An 18,524-nucleotide genomic window follows, 5' to 3' on the forward strand; every position below is an offset into this window, starting at 1 on the left:
AATTATTGTACTCTTAGGACTTGGCACTTCAAATAAATTCCACCAACAGTTCTCATAATTCCATATTTTAATTCCTATGTTTGGTTGCCTTTTCAACTCAAACCAACTACAGTAACAGTGCTGCTAGATTTCCATCTCACAGAAAATCACACTGAATTTAGAGACACATGAATCCCAGCCTGTCAGCTCACCCCTTCAGAAGTCCACATCCATTTTAAGCCTCTGATTGTAAAAAAACAGGCTCATAAAAAACACAGCTGGGATCATTTTTGTTAAATCAGAGAATTAGCTGCTTGAGAAAGCACAACACACGTTTTTTCATTTTAAATATTAATAAACAGGGATGAAGGTAAGACCCATGGGAATAATACAAGACACATAATTTTCTAAAGCAAATAAAAAGAAGAAACACCGAGTAGCCTTAGGACACTGGTTTGCAAAGTATTGATTCTTGCAAAAAAAAAAAAAAAAAAAAAAAAAAAAGAAAGAAAGAAAGAAAGAAAAGCTTTTCAAAGAACATGATTTAGTAAAAATAAATTTTAATTCAAAAAAGCACCATGATTAATAAACTAACAAAGCTGCAGTCACCCTCTTTAAACAGTTACCAAATCCCTAGAGATGAAAGGCAGAACTTAAAAGAGAGGCATACAGGAGAAAAAAAATAAATAAATGAATTGTCTCACACATTATATTGAAGGCTCAAGAATCTCAATTCGTTTTATATCCATGAGTGTGAAAAATACTTTCATTAAAATTATTCCTGAGAGTAGGGCATTTTTCTGCTTTAATCACATACTTTCGTTAAAATCAGATTTACAAAGAAAGAAGTACTGAAATATGTACATAAAACACATTTAAGTATGTGCTCAAATAGCCTTCAAATAAATTCCACCAACAGTTCTCATAAGACCAATATTTTATACGTGTATATGTACACAAAAAGAAGTAAATATCCTTGTACCTATTTCCTGAATATCATATACACATGGGTCATCAACTGTCACAGTGAAGTATCTCTCAGCTCCATTAGGGAACCAGCCATTTTAGACTGACACCACTCTTTCAAAATTCTACTTGAGCATAGGGAAGGGTGTATGGGCCATAAGCAGTATTTGTCTAGACTTCCAAGGAGGGCCAGAGAGAGACCTTACCTTCAACACAACTATGAAATAAGCCATATCTACTAACAAACTAAAGTTTAAAAATAAAAACTGCATTTAGGTATAAAAATGAGTTTGGAACACATGATTTAAAATCAGAATGTATGAAAAAGATAGGCAGATTTGTCAAAATTAAGCTCAAAATGAGTTTAAAAGAATGGCACAGCAAAAAATCATTAAGTGTAATCAAGGACAGCAGCAAGAGTATATTTCAGCTCAGGCAGTTGGTCATCACACTACAGTGTAAATATGGTGTTTAATCTGTAAGAGGGACCCAAAAGAGTCAAAGGATTTGAGTAAAGGAACAGGATTTCATTCTACATCCAACAGCTACTGAGCACTATTCCCAGGATAAAACTGTATAAAAGACTGACGAGGTCTCAGGCTCTCAAGCACTTTATATCACATTGTGGGATCCTCCTCACCTCCAACCCCCTACCTCCCAAAAAGAGACTACGAGAGTAAGAGGAAGATTTTTTAAAGTCCGAAGTTAGGTAGGATAGTATGAAAGAACATGGAACTCAGAGGCAGACGATCTAAGTTCAAATCCTAACCTGACATCACCTCAGCCTCAGTTTCTTCACCTATAAAATACAGATGAAAATGAACACATGATTAGAGGAATCAAATGAGATAATATATAAAGGCATTCTTTAAACTGCACTTATCAAGGGGCACCTAGGTGGCTCAGTCTTAGGTTAAGCGTCTGACTTCAGCTCCGGTCGTGATCTCACGGTTCGCGAGTTCAAGCCCCTCACTGGGTTCTGTGCTGACAGCTCAGAGCCTGGAGCCTGCTTCGCGTTCTGTGTCTCCCTCTCTCTCTACCCCTCCTTGGCTTGTGTTCCCTCTGTCTCTCAAAAATAAATAAACATTAAAAATAAATAAGTAAACTGCATTTATCTAGAAAGAGAATCAAATTTCTTCTGCATAACTCCCAAGGAATAAGGAGGTTTCACCAAAAGGTAGCCATGGTTGACTGGTTTCAGGGCTTATCAAAAAAATGGAATGGGTTGTCCCTTAATATTAAAGGTGATCATATACAGACTTACTGGCCTCTTGGCAAAAATCCAGAAAAACACAGTAAGTTGATATACCATGTCCACAATAGTCACAGTGTCTAGTATTTGCTTTCACCTTCTCTGGGGAAGAAGCAAAAATAATGTTTGCATGTGACTTTATTTTTTTTTTTTTTTCAACGTTTTTTATTTATTTTTGGGACAGAGAGAGACAGAGCATGAACGGGGGAGGGGCAGAGAGAGAGGGAGACACAGAATCGGAAACAGGCTCCAGGCTCCAAGCCATCAGCCCAGAGCCTGACGCGGGGCTCGAACTCACGGACCGTGAGATCGTGACCTGGCTGAAGTCGGACGCTTAACCGACTGCGCCACCCAGGCGCCCCTGCATGTGACTTTAAATATGTGCCAGATTAATTTTTTTCTGTATGCATGATGCATGATGAAAGACTGACTGTAGTATCTGGATCAATCTGTCCAAGTCCCAGCTTTCCCATCATAGGTTTGGTACGAGACGTGAATACAACAGTATAATTGCCTAGCACAAAACAGCTTCAAAAATATCATCTCTCCTTTACTATGCCACTTATAAAACTATGTTCATATACAGTCAATTTTTATTATTTGGTATTCGTAGAGCAAGGATATCTGATAAAATAAGAAGGAAATACTGTTCACCATAGTATTATTTTTAAAAGCAAATAATCACCAGCACAATCAAAAAGATTGTTTGGAAAAATTAAGTTCTACTTTATATGGAAATCGTGTACTGATTAAAAAAAAAAAAAAAGAAATGGATGATATAGTATTAGCAACCTTGTAGTCATTCTTCCATTCATTGAACAAATAGTACTAAACACCTATTATGCGCTAGTCATTTGTAATTAAAGGTCTTTTCTTCTGTAATTGAAATTTTAAATATTCTATAAAATGCAAAAGAAAATCTAACCTGGATTCTGGCTATAAAAAGGTCCTCCATTCATCTGATTCTGAAGGCTTGTTTGTGAAGTTATGGAAGGAGGGCGTCTATAGGGCAACGAGCCCCCTATTGTTGGGGGAGTATGGCGAGAGGCAGGTCTATTCATACTGTAGAACTGAACAGGATGACCTGGAAAAGGGACAGAGCATAAATTTGCCATTAAAAGAAAATTATCTCAGACAACCAAATGCTTTATTGTCTGAATCTTAATAACATGATTAAAAATAACAATGCTTAGCTAACTTAATTGCTATCTGACAAACATCATACAAGGCCACAGCTATTGCTCAGCTAACATATCAAAGTGCAAAAGCAAGAGGGGCGCCTGGGTGGCTCAGTCGGTTAAGCATCCAACTTCGGCTCGCATCATGATCTTATGGTTTGTGTGTTCGAGCCCCACATCGGGCTCTGCACTGACAGCTCAGAGCCTGGAGCCTGCTTTGGATTCTGTGTCTCCCTCTCTCTCTCTGACCCTCCCCAGCTTGTGCTCTCTCTCAAAATAAATAAATAAACTTTAAAAAAGAAAGTACAAAAGCAAGAAAGTCGGTAAATAAAACTAGGTTTGGAAAAGCTATGGTCTAAACAGATTACTAATTAATACTATAATTGTATTAAACTAATAATTTGACAGGGTTTCAAAATCATCACAATTAAAATCTGTGGCTTACTTCCTCCTCCACCCCTCAAAAATGGCCACTAAAAACTAAACAGAAATGACATTTGGAAAAGAAAAAGAAAAAATGTTTAACACACAGTCTTATCCAAAACAATAATAGTAATAATAACAATAGCAGTAAATTTAAAGTAGCAAAGCCAATTCATTTAAAGGAAAACAAAGTATTTCACAAAAGGTAAAGTGACATAATTCCAAATCAAATACGTCTTTATTCAATCAAAAACCTCCATGGGGCACTTGGGTGACTCAGTTGCTTAAGCATCCAACTTCGGCTCAGGTCATGATCTCACCATTCCTGAGTTCGAACTCTGTGCTGAGCTGTCAGCACAGAGCCTGGGGCCTGTTTCAGATTCTGTGTCTCCCTGTCTCTGCCCCTCCCCCACTTGTGCTCTGTCTCTCTCTCTCTCTCTCTCAAAAATAAATAAACATTAAAAAAAAATTAAAGGGGTGTTTGGGTGGCTCAGTCGGTTGAGCATCTGACTTTAGCTCAGGTCATGATCTCGCAGTTGAGTTCAAGCCCCGCATCTGGGCCCTGTGTCCAGCTCTGTGCTGACAGCTCAGAGCCTAGAGTCTGCTTCAGATTCTGTGTCTCCCTCTCTCTCTGCCCCTCCCCCGCTCATGCTCTGTCTCAAAAATAAATAAACATTGAAAAAAAAATTTTAATAAGAAAAACCCCTCCATTTCCGAAGGTAGATTATTTTGCCTTAAAATTAGAGGTTGGGGTGCCTGGGTGGCTCAGCTGGTTAAGCATCTGACTCTTGATTTCAGCTCAGGTCATGTTCTCAAAGTTTGTGAGATGGAGCCCTGCATCACATTGGGCTCTGTGCTGACAGCAAGAAGCCTGCATGGGATTCCCTCTCTCCCCAACTCTTTCTGCCCCTCCCTCTAAATAAATAAATAAATAAATAGATAGATAAATAAATAAATAAATAAATATCTTAATTAGAGCTTAAGCAATTTACAAGTATGAATAAAGCTAAGATACAAAAAAGTAAAATATATCTTATTTGTAATACAATCTCTGAACCTATACACATTTATTAGCAATTTCACTCAACTGTGCTGAGAATACTTAAACAGGTAATGCTAACTAAAGACATTCTTTCGTAATCTAAGTCCCTAATGCAATTCAGCTCCTAAATTTTCTCTTGACTCCACTTCCACTTAACATCATTCAGCTGAAGGCCTACTATAACAGAGCAAACAAAGCACTAGAACACCCTGGAGAGACCACTCCAGTAGACAAGAAAGGAGGGGAGGAAACAGGAGGAGAGAAGAAGGGAAGGGAGATGTGAGAGGGGATGAAAGGGGAAGGAGAGGAGAGATAAAGGGAAGAAGATAGGAGCACTTGTGTGGCTCAGTCAGTTGAGCGTCTGTCTTTGGATCAGGTCATGATCTCGTGGTTCCTGGGTTTGAGCCCTGCACTGGGCTCTGTGCTGTCAGTTCGCAACCTGGAGATTACTTCAGATTCTGTGTCTCCGTCTCTCTCTGCCCCTCCCTTGCTCACGCTCTCTCTCAAAAATAATAAACAAACATTAAAAAATAAAAAACAAAGGGGAAGAGGAGGAGAAAGTGCAGGGAGGAAGGAAGAGAGAGGGGAGAGGAGAAAAGAAAGAAAAACACTTCTGGCAATTTTTCATCTTATCCATGATTGTAAAAAGGATTTACGTGACTAAAACTGGTCTTCAGGAACTCCAAAAATTTATCAAACTTGGTTTCATATGAACTCATATAAAGAATATTTTAAAAGTACTCAAGATCTGCTAAATCATTTAATTTTACATACGACAGCATCAAAACCTAAAAATCAATTCTGTTGTATAAAAATCTGGAGTATTCAAGCTTAAACATAATCTACTGTCAGGGGGCACCTGGGTAGCTCAGTTGGTTAAGCCTCCGACTTCAGCTCAGGTCATGATCTCACAGTTCATGAGTTCAAGCCCTGCATCAGGCTCTGTGCTGACAGCTCAGAGCCTGGAGCTTGCTTGTCATTCTGGGTCTCCCTCTCTCTGCCCCTCCCCCCATCTGCACTCTGTCCCTCTCTCTCAAAAATTAAAAAAAAAATTTTTTTTAAACATAATCTACTGTCAAGTCTATATAACCACAATAAAAAATGTAAAAACATATATACTAATAAATTATTACTTCAAAGATATGTTTTGTCATTTGAATCATCAGATACAAATACATTATTGGCATTTTAGTAATTAATCTGTAACAAACTAATACAGACCTATGATCTTCAAGTTAAAAACATCCTGATAATTGACACCATTATGAATTTTATAGATTACATCCAGTCTAAAATCTCACATAAGTCATCGATAATTCAAAAACACTACTAAAAGACAATCTATTGATACCATTAATAAAGCATTTATTTTGCCTTGGGTTAAAAAAGCAAACAAAGCTACAGTTTAATTTTACAGACCTAACTATAAAACCTAAAACTAAAAACTTTTAGGAAAAACAGAACAAAATCTTTATGACCTTGCATAAGCTAACAAGTTTGAAAGTATGGCACAATTCACAGAAGAAAAAAATCAATGAACTAGACTCAATCAAAATGAAGAACTCCCCCTTTAAAAGATACCATTAAAGAATGAAAAGTTAGTCATAAATGGAAGAACGTATTTCCAAATCATAAAATTGATAAAGGACTTTTATTCAGAAAAAAAAAGAATTCAAGGGGTGCCTGTGTAGCTCAGTTGGTTGAGCATCCAACTCTTGATTCTGGGCACTAGTCATGAACCCAGGGTCATGAGATTGAGCCCTGTGTTAGGCTCTGTGCTGAGCGTGGAGCCTGCTTAAGATTCTCTCTTTCCCTTTGCCCCTCTCCCACTTCTACACACTCACTCTCTCTCAAAACAAAACAAAACAAAACAAATGAAAGAATTCAGTAAGAAAACAAACAACCCTATTCAAAAGGTGTGTGAGGGGAGCAAAACATTTGAACAGACATTTCATCAAAGAAGATAAACAGATGGCAAAGAAGCAAATGAAAAGATAGTCTACATCATTAGACATTAGGGAAATGCAAACCAAAACCACACAAGAAACTATTGTACACCTATTACAATGGCTATAGTTTAAAAACAGTTTGGGGTTGGGGGGTGGCGCCTGGGTGGCTCAGTCAGTTCAGCATCTGACTTCGGCTCAGGTCATGGTCTCACGATTTGTGGGTTCGAGCCGCACATCCAGCTCTGTGCTGACAGCAGAGCCTGGAACCTGCTTCAGATTCTGTGTCTCCCTCTCTCTCTGCCGCTCCCCACTTGCACTCTCTCTCCCAAAAATAAACAAACATTAAAAAAAATTTTTTTTAAAAGACAAACTGACAATAGCAAATGCTAACAAGTATGCAGAGCAACTGGAAGTCTAACACACTGCTGGTCGAGGTATAAAATGATTTAGCCACTTTGGAAAACAATCTGACAGTTTCTTATAAAGTTAAACATTCACTTACTATACAACCCGACAATCCTAATCCCTAGGTGTTTACCCAAATGAACTGAAAACTGACACACACACAAGTCTGTGTGTGTGTACCTACAGCAATTTATTCATAATAACCCCAAAATGGAAATAATCCAAGGGATAAACAAACTATGGTACCTCCGAAGGATACAACGTTACTCAGTAATAAAATAATGAAACTTGAAGCAACATGGATAAATCTCAAATGCACTGGTGCCAAAAAAACAGACCCAAAAGGCTACATACCATATATTCCCATTTACATGACAAGCTAACAAAGTCAAAACTTTAGAGGGAAAAAAAAAACGAAAAAAACACAGATCAAAGGGTTACCAGGGGCTAGGAGTGAAAGGGAAGGACTGATCACAAAGGGAGCATGAAGGAAATTCGAGGATCACAGTATTATTCCACATCTTCACTGAAGTTGTGGTGACATTACTGTGTACATCTGTCACAGAAATACATGCTAAAAAGGGTTAATTTTACGGTATGTAAATTATACCTTAATAAGAAGAAAAGAAAAAAGTACTTGGTGATTCAAAAACTGTATTAAAAAGATTATATTGATATGTTATTAAGGCATTTACCTTGATTTTTGTTAAGAAAAACTATATTATTCAGTCATGTAACAAATGTTCATTCAGGGTAAACTCTGAACCAGTACCTGCTATTAAATTATGATTTTATTACTAAAATATTCGCTCTTGGGTGGGAGCGATTTGTTCTTTCTGGGCCTACAACCAACTTCAAGATGTATTTTTTACTGCATTGATGTTGGAGTATAGTAAGATTCCTAGATTTAACTAGATAGTCTTGCCTAACAGAGGTGTGTATAGATCAAAGTATAGTCCATGTTTACATTTGTACACTATGGGAAGCTTTTCTTACAAAGTGCTATTATAGAAGTTATCCCATAAAACGCCATCCAAAATCCCTTTTAGCTAAGTGTCCTTTAACACAAGCATCTAGTTATAGCAGTAGAGCTAAATATATATATTCTATGAAGTATTTAGCAAGCTAAGGTGATACATGTCCAAACACATACATTTTTATAATAAAGAATTTATTTACTAACCAGCATCACTATTAACTTTGCAAATATATTTTGTAGAAAGTGAACCTTTTCCCCTTCCCCATCAAAACAGATTTTAAGTTGTAGTTTTAAAACACTAAAACACCAGCCAACTTTAAGTAACACTTAAGTAAGCCTGAATTTCTTAAAAAGTCCATTGTCTACTATGTGTTTCCAGTGCTACTTTAAAAGACGTACAGAGACATTCAATATGTTAAATATTACCTATAAAATATACCTTAGAATTATTTTCATAGACTTTTCTATTTGTTAAAGACGTAATCTGTAACAATAATTCTAATGATAACTTCTCGAAACTGTACAGAAGAGGGCTCCATACTAAATTCACAAATCTCTAGTAAGTGAAATTCAAGCAATAAAAAAATGTATATTTGTGTTACTCTACTGGAAAAATGTATGTCAACTTTACCCTGATTTCCTCAGTAAATTTTACTCTTGTGGTTACATGCCATCTTCTAGTTAGTCCATTACTCTTCAGATTTTATACACACACACACACACGCACACACACAGAGAGAGAGAGAGAGAGAGAGAGAGAGAGAGAAATAGAGCACAAACAAACAGAAGTCATAAAGCCAGAGTTCCATGTAAAAGAGCCAGATGACTGGATGTGCCTTCCAAGGAACAAGCCATACTCACCTGTAGGGGGAGTGGAAGAAACAACAGGGGGAGTTGGAGAAGTGAAGCCATCAGCAAGGGTCTGGGCACCCCCAGCAGCAGCGTCTGGGGCAGTGGAGGAAGGGACAGTAGCAGGAACAAGAGGGGCAGGGGCAGATGCAGAAGTAGCAGGAAGGGGAGGAGTACCAGCAGAGCCAGCAGGGGCTGAGGGGAAAGAGAAGTAAGAGGCAGCATTAATGAGGCAGACCCATTAGGCAGGATTAGAAAAGGCATTAGAGAACCTAATGTTAGATATCCAGTGCTTAACACTAACCAAAGAATACAGAGAGTGTTAAAAAAAAAAAAAAAAAAGAAAAAAAATTAACCTTATACTAAAGGATTGTTAGCAAATAATTCAAAATGTTCAGGGTAATGTACAGATTTTTTAATTCATTAGACACAAGCATTCCATTTTACCTAAAAGCCACTACTCTGGAAGAAAAGTGCTCCCTTTATATTGTAATTTTTAGCATAATATTTTGTAAACAGCATACAAATCTAAACAGAATACACTAGAAAAATAATATTCCATTTTGAATTACACAAATCAGAAAATAAACATATATTTCAGATATAAACACCCTATTTGGTAAAAAAAAAAAAAGAATTTAGAAAACACAAATCTTTTTTTATGATTTTTAAAAAGGTATTATCTATTTGCTATTATAAGTAAATTAAATACAAAATATTCGGGGCGCCTGGGTGGCTCAGTCGGTTAAAGTGCCCGACTTCGGCTCAGGTCATGATCTCACAGTCCGTGAGTCCGAGCCCCGCGTTGGGCTCTGTGCTGACAGCTCAGAGCCTGGAGCTTGCTTCAGATTCTGCGTCTCCTTCTCTCTCTGGCCCTCCCCCGTTCATGCTCTATCTCTCTCTGTCTCAAAAATAAACAAACATTAAAAAAAAAATTTTTTTTTAAATATTCTATCCTTATGTCTTCTGTGTCATACTTTTAAAATAAAGCTTAACTTTGGTGTCTTCACATTAAACAAGCATATTTTTCTGTTTCAGAAAAAAAAGGTAGTATTTCAGACAGTATTAAATTCCATAAGTCCACTAAATTTAAGTGCCAAAACTACTTTAAAATCTGCCACTGAATGTGATTCTCACACTAAGTACCCACTGTGTCCAAAGGCATGCAATGTCATAACACTGGCTGGAATATAACTCATACCCAGGTGGTACGTGAAACCTCAAAGCACCTACTGAGCCACAGCACCAAAGGCATAAAGCTAAATGACAGAGAAGTATGTGAACATGAACTCAGAAATCACTTGGTCAAAAATAACAAGAGCAGAGGGACAAGTGGATGGCTCAGCCGGTTAAGTGTCCAACTCCTGATTTCAGCTTAGGTCATGATCTCACGATTCATGAGATCTGCACTGAGCACAGAGCCTGCTTGGGATTCTCTCTCTCCTTATCTCTCTTTGCCCCTCCCCTGCTCGCTTGTGCACATGTACACATGCTTTCTCTCTCTCCCTCAAAATAAACATATAAAAAATGCATAAAGATTTCCCAACATTATTAGAGTCCTAAAGAAAACAAAATCCTGATTATGAAAAAAGCCCACTATAGTTAAATCATACATTGAATTCAAATTGAAAAAAGACAAGTAAAGATGAAGTACCATTTGTGTTTTACCTGGAAAGACACTGGGAGGAGAGGGAGTCGGGACAGCAATAGGAACCCCCACGCTCCCACTGCCACTGTTCTCCCGACTGCTGCTCCGACTACTCGGGTGGCTCCCTCCACTACTCCCGCTGCTGCTGAAGAAGTAAGAGCCACCAAAGCATGAGTATTTATATATATAGGAAGATACTGCCAGCATTTCCCAAAATTTGCTGAAATGAACATATAGCTAAATAAAGATCATTCAAAAATCTTCCACTTCAAGTATTAATTTCTTAAAACAGGAAAAATACTAAGTTCAAGAAACTTGCTTTGACCATCTTTTAATAAGCATCTATTAAAGAAATTGAAAAAGAAGGAAAAATATAAATATATAAGTGGTAAGTGATAGGGTTCAACATATAAAAATACTATTACTTTCCTTTATTGTCTGAAGAAACTTGTTTTATAATAAAAACAGTTTCCCTAAACAGGTTATTTGATTAATAATTAAAAACTAATTTTATTTGTAATAATATCCTGATATACCATTCCATATTAATGTTTTATTGCATATAGTTTTTCATCTGTAAAGTTCCACCAAAAAACAACTTGCAATTTCCCACATCTGATCCATAACTTTTTTTCCCATATCTGGTCCACAACTTTTTCCAGGTCAACTAAACTATTAATTTTGTAGAGAAGTCTGTATTTTAAGATGTCTGTTTTTTCTGTTTTTCAACTTCCTGACCTCAAAGCTTCATTAGAACATGAGAAGAGAGAGGTGGAATCAGATGAGGTTTGGGGGAGTAGAGTGAGGAAAAGAACTTAGTGCTTGGAAAATGAGAGAGATTTAACTGAAGTAATCTGAACAAATTATGGTACTATGACCATCACATTTTGCACTGAGGTAGAGAAAATACCTGTAAGTTCGATTTCTTTGATTCACAGAAGCTGTCCTCACAGGGCTCTGCTGCGAGGGAGCCATATTACGGGTTGGGCTAGGTACGTAATCATTTGGTACCACTGGAGGACGCACTGGCTCCAGTGTGCGATAGGGGGAGTGCCGCCTACAAAAAGAAGAGCGTATGTATTGTGTGATTAGCAAGTTTCGGCACAATAAATTCAAAGAGTTGCCAGTAGTGAAATACAATTTGTATTCAGAGACAGGAAAATGTTTTCACATAACCCAGCTACCAATTTCAGTCTTTCCTTAAGTATCACTTCTTTGTCATTAGGGTGTCAATGAGTATTGCTATCGTTTAGTCTCCAACCTCATTTCCCTGTACTAATGCAATTTTGTTCATTCATTCTCAGAGAGCACAAAGATTCTCCCACCAAGTAAGCCAGTGTTTCCCAGACTTTTTTTTTAATGAGTTCGAATTATTTTAGTACCATGCCGAAGTTTCCCAACTGTACTGCATGAATGCACTAATTATCTTCCTCACCCCTCTCTCCCTAACCAAAGATATTCAAAGATAGGGTAAATAAATCTATAATTTGGCTCCACAACCCCCCACAGTGATCATCAAGAGCAACTCTAACAAGTCATTTCCCTTTCTATTTAGTAAATACATAGACTTGCACTACACATCCACACACAGAAATACACAAGTTAATCTCCTCTCCTTCCATTCTCCCCTCACTTCCTTTCTCACCTCACTCAACTTTTACCTTGATCTCTTTTACCTCTTACCTTCCTTAGTGTTCAACATTTAAAAGGGAGAGAAAAAAAAAAAAAAAAAGACCACCTAAGTCTTTCTACTTATTTTGCTTTGGACTGTAAAGTACAAAACAGACTGGATTTTATTAATATATTTCCTTCTTCTCAAAATCTCCTTTAAAAGGAAGAGAATGAGAAAAGAGGAGTAGCCCCTGGGTGGCTCAACTGGCTAAGGATCTGACTTCAGCTCAGGTCATGATCTCACGGCTTATGAGTTAGAGCCTCGCATTGGGTTCTCTGCTGTCAGCACGGAGGCTGCTTCAGTTTGGGTCCTGCCTCCCTCTCTCTCTGCCCCTCCCCAGCTCATGCTTTCTGTCTCAAAAATAAATAAAAACATCAAAAATAAATTAAAAAAAAAGAGGAAATATGATAGGAAATAGGATGCACAATGGCATATTAATGATTATTAAATTAGTTCTCATCTCTAAGTTTCTAAATTCTTTATGACAATGATAAATACTCAACTGACATGAAAGTGACATTCTGCAGATACAATTCTGGTTTCTAAAGAATAAAAATTGGGATCTCAAGATGTGAAAATTAAAAAGCTATCTTTTCCTGAAATGATGTAACTCCCTTACAAATTTCTCAATAATTCACTCCTCCCAGGGTCCCAAGGTTCCTTTAAATACAGTTTTCCTGGGCTACTCAATAGCCCAGATAGATTTTCAGTGAGATCACTTTGTAGTGACCCTGTCCACTCTACTACCCTCAAAATCTTGCATAAACACATATGTACATTAATAATTAAAAATAAGCAGTAGTGCCTGGGTGGCTCAGTCGGTTCAGCATCTGACTCTTGATTTCAGCTCAGGTCATGATCCCAGGGTGGTAGGATGGAGCCCCACATCAGGCTCTGCACTGAGTGTGGAGGCTGGAGATTCCTCTCCCTCTCTCTCTCTCTCTCTCTGCCCCTCTCCCCCACCTGCTCTCTTCTCTAAAAAATAAAAAAATAAGTAAAAATAAGTAAAGGGCACTAGATGATATAGTACGTCCAAGGAAGGAAAAGGAATATCAGGAATGTGGATTTAAAATACTACAAAGTGGGGTGCCTATGTGGCTCAGTAGGTTAAGCGTTGGACTTCCACTTAGGTCATCATCTCATGGTTTGTGAGTTCGAGCCCCGCATCATGCTCTGCACTGACAGCTCAGAGCCTGCTTCGGATTCTGGGTGTCTGTCTCTGTCTCTCTCTCTCTCTCTCTCTCTTTCTGCCCTGCCCCCACTCTTTCTCTCTCTCAAAAATAAACATTTAAAAAAATAAATAAAATGCGAAAAAGTTTAGGGGTGCCTGGGTGGCTCAGTCAATTGAGCATCAGACTCTTGATTTTGGTTCAGATCATGATCCCAGCATTGTGGGATTGAGCCCTGGGTCGGGCTCTGTGCTGAGGTGAAGCCTGCTGAGGATCCCTCTCTCCCCCTGCCTCTCTCCCCCATTCGTGCTCTCTCTCTCTAAAATTAAAAAAAAAAAATACTAAAAAGATTAGGCATTTCTGAAATTATAATGTAAATATAAAAAAAAAAATAAGATACGGATTCATTTCCAAACATCTCATTTCCAGACAATAAAAATGTTCTGTTTCATGCAGACAAAAACCCTTGCTGACTGAGAACAATACAGTGAAGGCAATGATAAATACAAAGTAAAAAATAAGGGCCAAAGGAACAAAATATGATGGCTAGACAAAGATTATGCAAAAACGCTACGCTGTGACCATCAACTGGTTTGTGGTGCTCAGCAACTCTGGTCTCCAAAGATCCTGCAGAGCCCTTGCTAATACACAAGGGAAACAAATACTGGTATATGAATACATCTTCAAAATTTGAGAGCAACAGAAAGTTTTCTTTTACTAAGAGGACAGTGGGTTACCTTGCTAACAATCTTGACTTAAAACCTAACAAAATCTGTTAGGTACTACATATAATAGAAATATAGACATTCCACAGGAAAACAAATACTTCCTCTTGATCTCTCTACTCTTACATCTGCACCACTACAGCCTACCATGTCATCAACATACTACACTGAATGGGAATGCAAGCTGGTGTAGCCACTCTGGAAAACAGTATGGAGGTTCCTCAAAAAACTAAAAACAGAACTACCCTACGACCCAGAAATTGCACCACTAGGCATTTACCCAAGGGATACAGGTGTGCTGTTTTGAAGGGACACATGCACCCCCCATGTTTATAGCAGCACTATCAACAATAGCCAAAGTATGGAAAGAATGGATGAATGGATAAAGAAGATGTGGTATATATATACAATGGAGTATGACTCGGCTATCAAAAAGAATGAAATCTTGACATTTGCAACTATGTGGACGGAACTAGAAGGTATTATGCTAAGTGAAATTAGTCAGAGAAAGACAAAAATCATATGACTTCACTCATATGAGGACTTTAAGAGACAAAACAGATGAACATAAGGAAAGGGAAACAAAAATAATATAAAAACAGGGAGGGGAACAAAACAGAAGAGACTCATAAACATGAGAACTGAGGGTTACTGGAAGGGTTCTGGGAGGGAGGATGGGCTAAATGGGTAAGGGCACTAAGGAATCTACTCCTGAAATCATTGTTGCACTATATGCTAACTAATTTGGATGTAAATTTTAAAAAATAGAAAAATTAAATAAATAGATAAATAAATAAATAAATAAATAAATAAATAAATAAATAAAAACATACTACACTGAAGTTTAAATCTTATTTGATCTACTAGATGCTTTCCTCTCTAATCTAAGCAGAATTTGTTTTGCTGACCCCAAATAAAATCATCCTATTCCTGGCCGGAATTAATTTTTATCCTTTTATTTCCCATTGTCCTAACTATAATTCCTCTACCAACATTATCTTCTTTTATATTCTAATTCATCTTGTCCTGTCCTAATTAGTTTTTTTGTCATTTTCTTTTTTCCCTTTTCTTTTCTTTCTTTTCAGTTTTTTTGGTTATGGTTTTTTTTTGTTTGGTTTTTTTGTTTTTTTTTTTTTTTGGTGAGGGGGCCAAAAACAAGATTGTCAATTTAAAAAATTTTAAGCATGTATCATCAAGCCAATGGGTATCAAAACATTTTGTCTTTGTCTTACACATTTTTTGAAAAATCCAATTTGTGGTACAATGACTCTGAAAAGTTGATAGAGAACAAATATTACCCCCTTTTACAGATGAAAAAACTGAATTGCTAAGAGGTTGACTATGCAAAACCACAGAGCAGGAGCACAGCTGGACTACCATTTTAGTCATCTGGCTTTTGGGATACATTTTGTCCACCTGATCACAAATCTCCATGATAAACCAAATGTTTATATTATGATGCTACAGAAGAAAAATGTTAAGCTTTTACATTAAATGGCCATTTCTGCCAAAAGTCAAATCCAGAGCTCACTTCTGTGAGATAGAATTAAAGCTCAGTATTCTCATAACCACACAAGACATATAGAATTTTATAATTTACAGTGTTTCCAGAAGAATAGTCTAAAATAAGCACAATCAGAATACTCTAAAAGATTTCTGAAATTAGAGTACAATTTATAATAAACCATGAACTTGGGCTAGGATTTTACCTCAAATTTAAAATTCAACAGAAAAATAACTTTCAAACAAAATCTTTTTAAAATTATAAAGATGTTTCCCAGAAAAAAGGATAAACTTGGGAAGAAAATGTTCTTGTTTCAAATATTAAAAAATAGTTTAAACATATGTAGTGTTTAGTTTTCAACAACACTACATGAAGTGGTTTTCAATTATTACATACTTACCCAAGTGTCCCTTTCCCTGACATAGGGGGACTGGGGGGTTTCTGAGTTGGAGGTGTTGTACGCGGCAGCCCACCCATCTTCATATTCTGGGTACTCACCTAAAAAAATTTGGAGGAAAAATCAACTCGTATGCAGTGAAACAAAATGTCACTTTTGGGAAATAATGTTATGCTATTTAACAAAGGAAGGGAAGGTTTAAATAGGAAAAAAAAAAATTAGAGGCCATGCATTTCATATGCAATTTCTACTCTACTTATTCTACAGTTGTACTCAAAGGACTCTTCCTAACATGAGATTTTCAAATGATTGTAAACTTGTATGCAAAGACTGTATTTGCCATTAGGCCATCACACCAACAGATCACTGGTTAGACTATTTGATACTATATTTAATTGAAATTAAATAGGATAACCATAAGAACTTTAGTTTTAACAAAGAAAAACTTGGTCAAAAACAATAATGCCTTTAAAACAATTCCTTGTTTTTTAGATAGCAAGTATATCATAAAAAATACATGTTTCCCAATAAAATATGCAGTATAGTTTTGATCCATTGTAACTAGAGAATACAAAGTCAAATTGTATGATATACCAAAAAATTTTCAGTTTTTAAAATAGTGGATCAGCCTTACAATTCAGATTTCTTTAACGTTCTTTTATGAAGGAATCACCTACCTGAAAGCTGCCAGAAGTTAAGTCATGTTCCTAAACATCTGAACTAGAAAGTTAGGGCTGAGATATCCCATTCAATTATGAGCAATACAGAGGCCAAAGGCAATGTACTAGTTCCAATGGGAATTAGACCCACTCAGGCCAAAAATAAAGATTATGGGAAAGATGTAACATCGTCCTAAATCAGAGCTGGGCCATCACTCCTCACTATTCCATCTCTCCCTAATTGAAAATATGAGAGAAAGAGAGTAGTATAATCTGGAAACAAATGATGCCACCAAAGAAGTATATCAGCATTCATATAGAAAGCCCTAGAAATCTGGATATCTTAAAGAGGTAAGAGAAGTCATTCACAAATATAGTTCAAATGCAATCTCAAATTGTCTGAGATTACCAATGGGTTAGAGTAAATATGTTCAACATATAGGTTCATACCTGACCCTATTTTAAGCCCCCAATATTGTGGATTACCAAACACTTCAAAAAAAGATATTAACTTTTCTAATAAGATTATGTCTGGAGTATTCCATTTTATTTATAAAATGAAACTGCAAGACATTACACCACTGAAATCAGAATGTATTTATAACTATAATTTCAAAATATAAATTTTAAGAAAACAAATCATAACCAAATACAGAGTATTGAGGCTGCCAAAATTACTCTGGCTTAAATGAAATTTTTAAAAATCCTGAAATACTACTTGTTACCTGAATAGGCAAGAAATAATGTATCATGAAACAAACTCTGCAAATGAATAAGCCCAGTGAACAAGTTGTGTGTGATGTTAAAACAATCTTTAATGACAAATGATACCTTTGAGATGTCAATATTTTTTCAAGTGAAATGTTTATCTGGAATCCTTTGGTGTTACTTTTAATAAATACAAAACAAACCAGTTATCAAGTAAGACAGATTGACTTATCCTTGTTCCCCCCTCATTAATAAGCAGAGGGTATACTTATCATATCTTAAAATGAAAATGCCAGAAGTTTTTAAAACATCAATCCACATTTAGGTAAAATTTCAAGAGTAATAGGACAAATAACCAGTAGCTTTTCAAACTGTAAATCTTAATTTATGATATCAGATTTTTTATAGTAATAACCAAAGTCCTTTAAGCTCAACCTTAAACAACATAAAACCCAAAGTTACTTTAAGTGATGAGGGAGAAGTAGGTGAGCCAACACTAAACTACATCAATTTGCTAGAAACAGGAAGGAAAAGGAGCAGCAGTAGAAAAAGTAAAAGAGAATTTTATTCTATATATGGAATAGTTAAAATACTTGAAAACAGCTTTTCAACTTTGATTCAAGGTTTTGGCATGTAAAGTGTTTTTATTTAAATTGCAGTATCTTCTAGAAGTCTTTTAATCTATAAAAATATATAAAATAAACAACCTATATATTAAAATCCAGTGGACAGTTCCATAAACAAAACTTGATACATTTTATGATCTGTAGAATCATCAAATGATTGTATCTGCTTGGTTAGTGGGGTTTGGATAAGTAACTTAAATCATGTAAGAAACCAGAGTCCCTGCAGAATGTCCAAAAAATCTGTAATTTTATACTTTATTGATACTGTACCTTTATATGAAGCTAAAAGAGTTTTTCAATACTTCTTCAAGGTGGTTTTCCTTTGTGAAAAAGGCTAAGTAAAACGAATATGCTATGCAGAGTATAAATACTGCCATCTAATTTGAGGAAAAGA

General features: G+C 36.4%; 2 protein-coding genes across 51 annotated transcripts in view; one reads left to right on the top strand and one right to left on the bottom strand.

Moving 5' to 3' along the window:
* Nucleotides 1-18,524, top strand: part of RAPH1 (Ras association (RalGDS/AF-6) and pleckstrin homology domains 1) — a 155,401-nt gene that overhangs the window by 134,052 nt on the left and 2,825 nt on the right. The gene's annotated exons all lie outside the window — the stretch shown is intronic.
* ABI2 (abl interactor 2) overlaps nt 1-18,524 on the bottom strand; it is a 123,102-nt gene that overhangs the window by 28,248 nt on the left and 76,330 nt on the right. For 7 of the 50 annotated variants that reach the window (XM_060623078.3, XM_060623076.3, XM_060623065.3 and 4 more), the window contains 4 exons: nt 16,141-16,238; nt 11,581-11,727; nt 10,691-10,812; nt 3,123-3,281 (listed from right to left, as the gene is read on the bottom strand). In XM_060623078.3, the coding sequence (XP_060479061.1) occupies nt 3,123-3,281; nt 10,691-10,812; nt 11,581-11,727; nt 16,141-16,238 (526 nt within the window). Of the gene's footprint in view, nt 1-1,714; nt 1,745-3,122; nt 3,282-9,034; nt 9,218-10,690; nt 10,816-11,580; nt 11,728-16,140; nt 16,239-18,524 lie in introns of all 50 variants that reach the window. The other 43 variants (XM_060623073.3, XM_060623037.3, XM_060623041.3 and 40 more) reach the window with 13 other exon arrangements.

Source organism: Panthera onca, chromosome C1 (assembly GCF_046562875.1).
Source record: "Panthera onca isolate mPanOnc1 chromosome C1, mPanOnc1 haplotype 2, whole genome shotgun sequence".
NCBI classification, from domain to species: Eukaryota; Metazoa; Chordata; class Mammalia; order Carnivora; family Felidae; genus Panthera; species Panthera onca.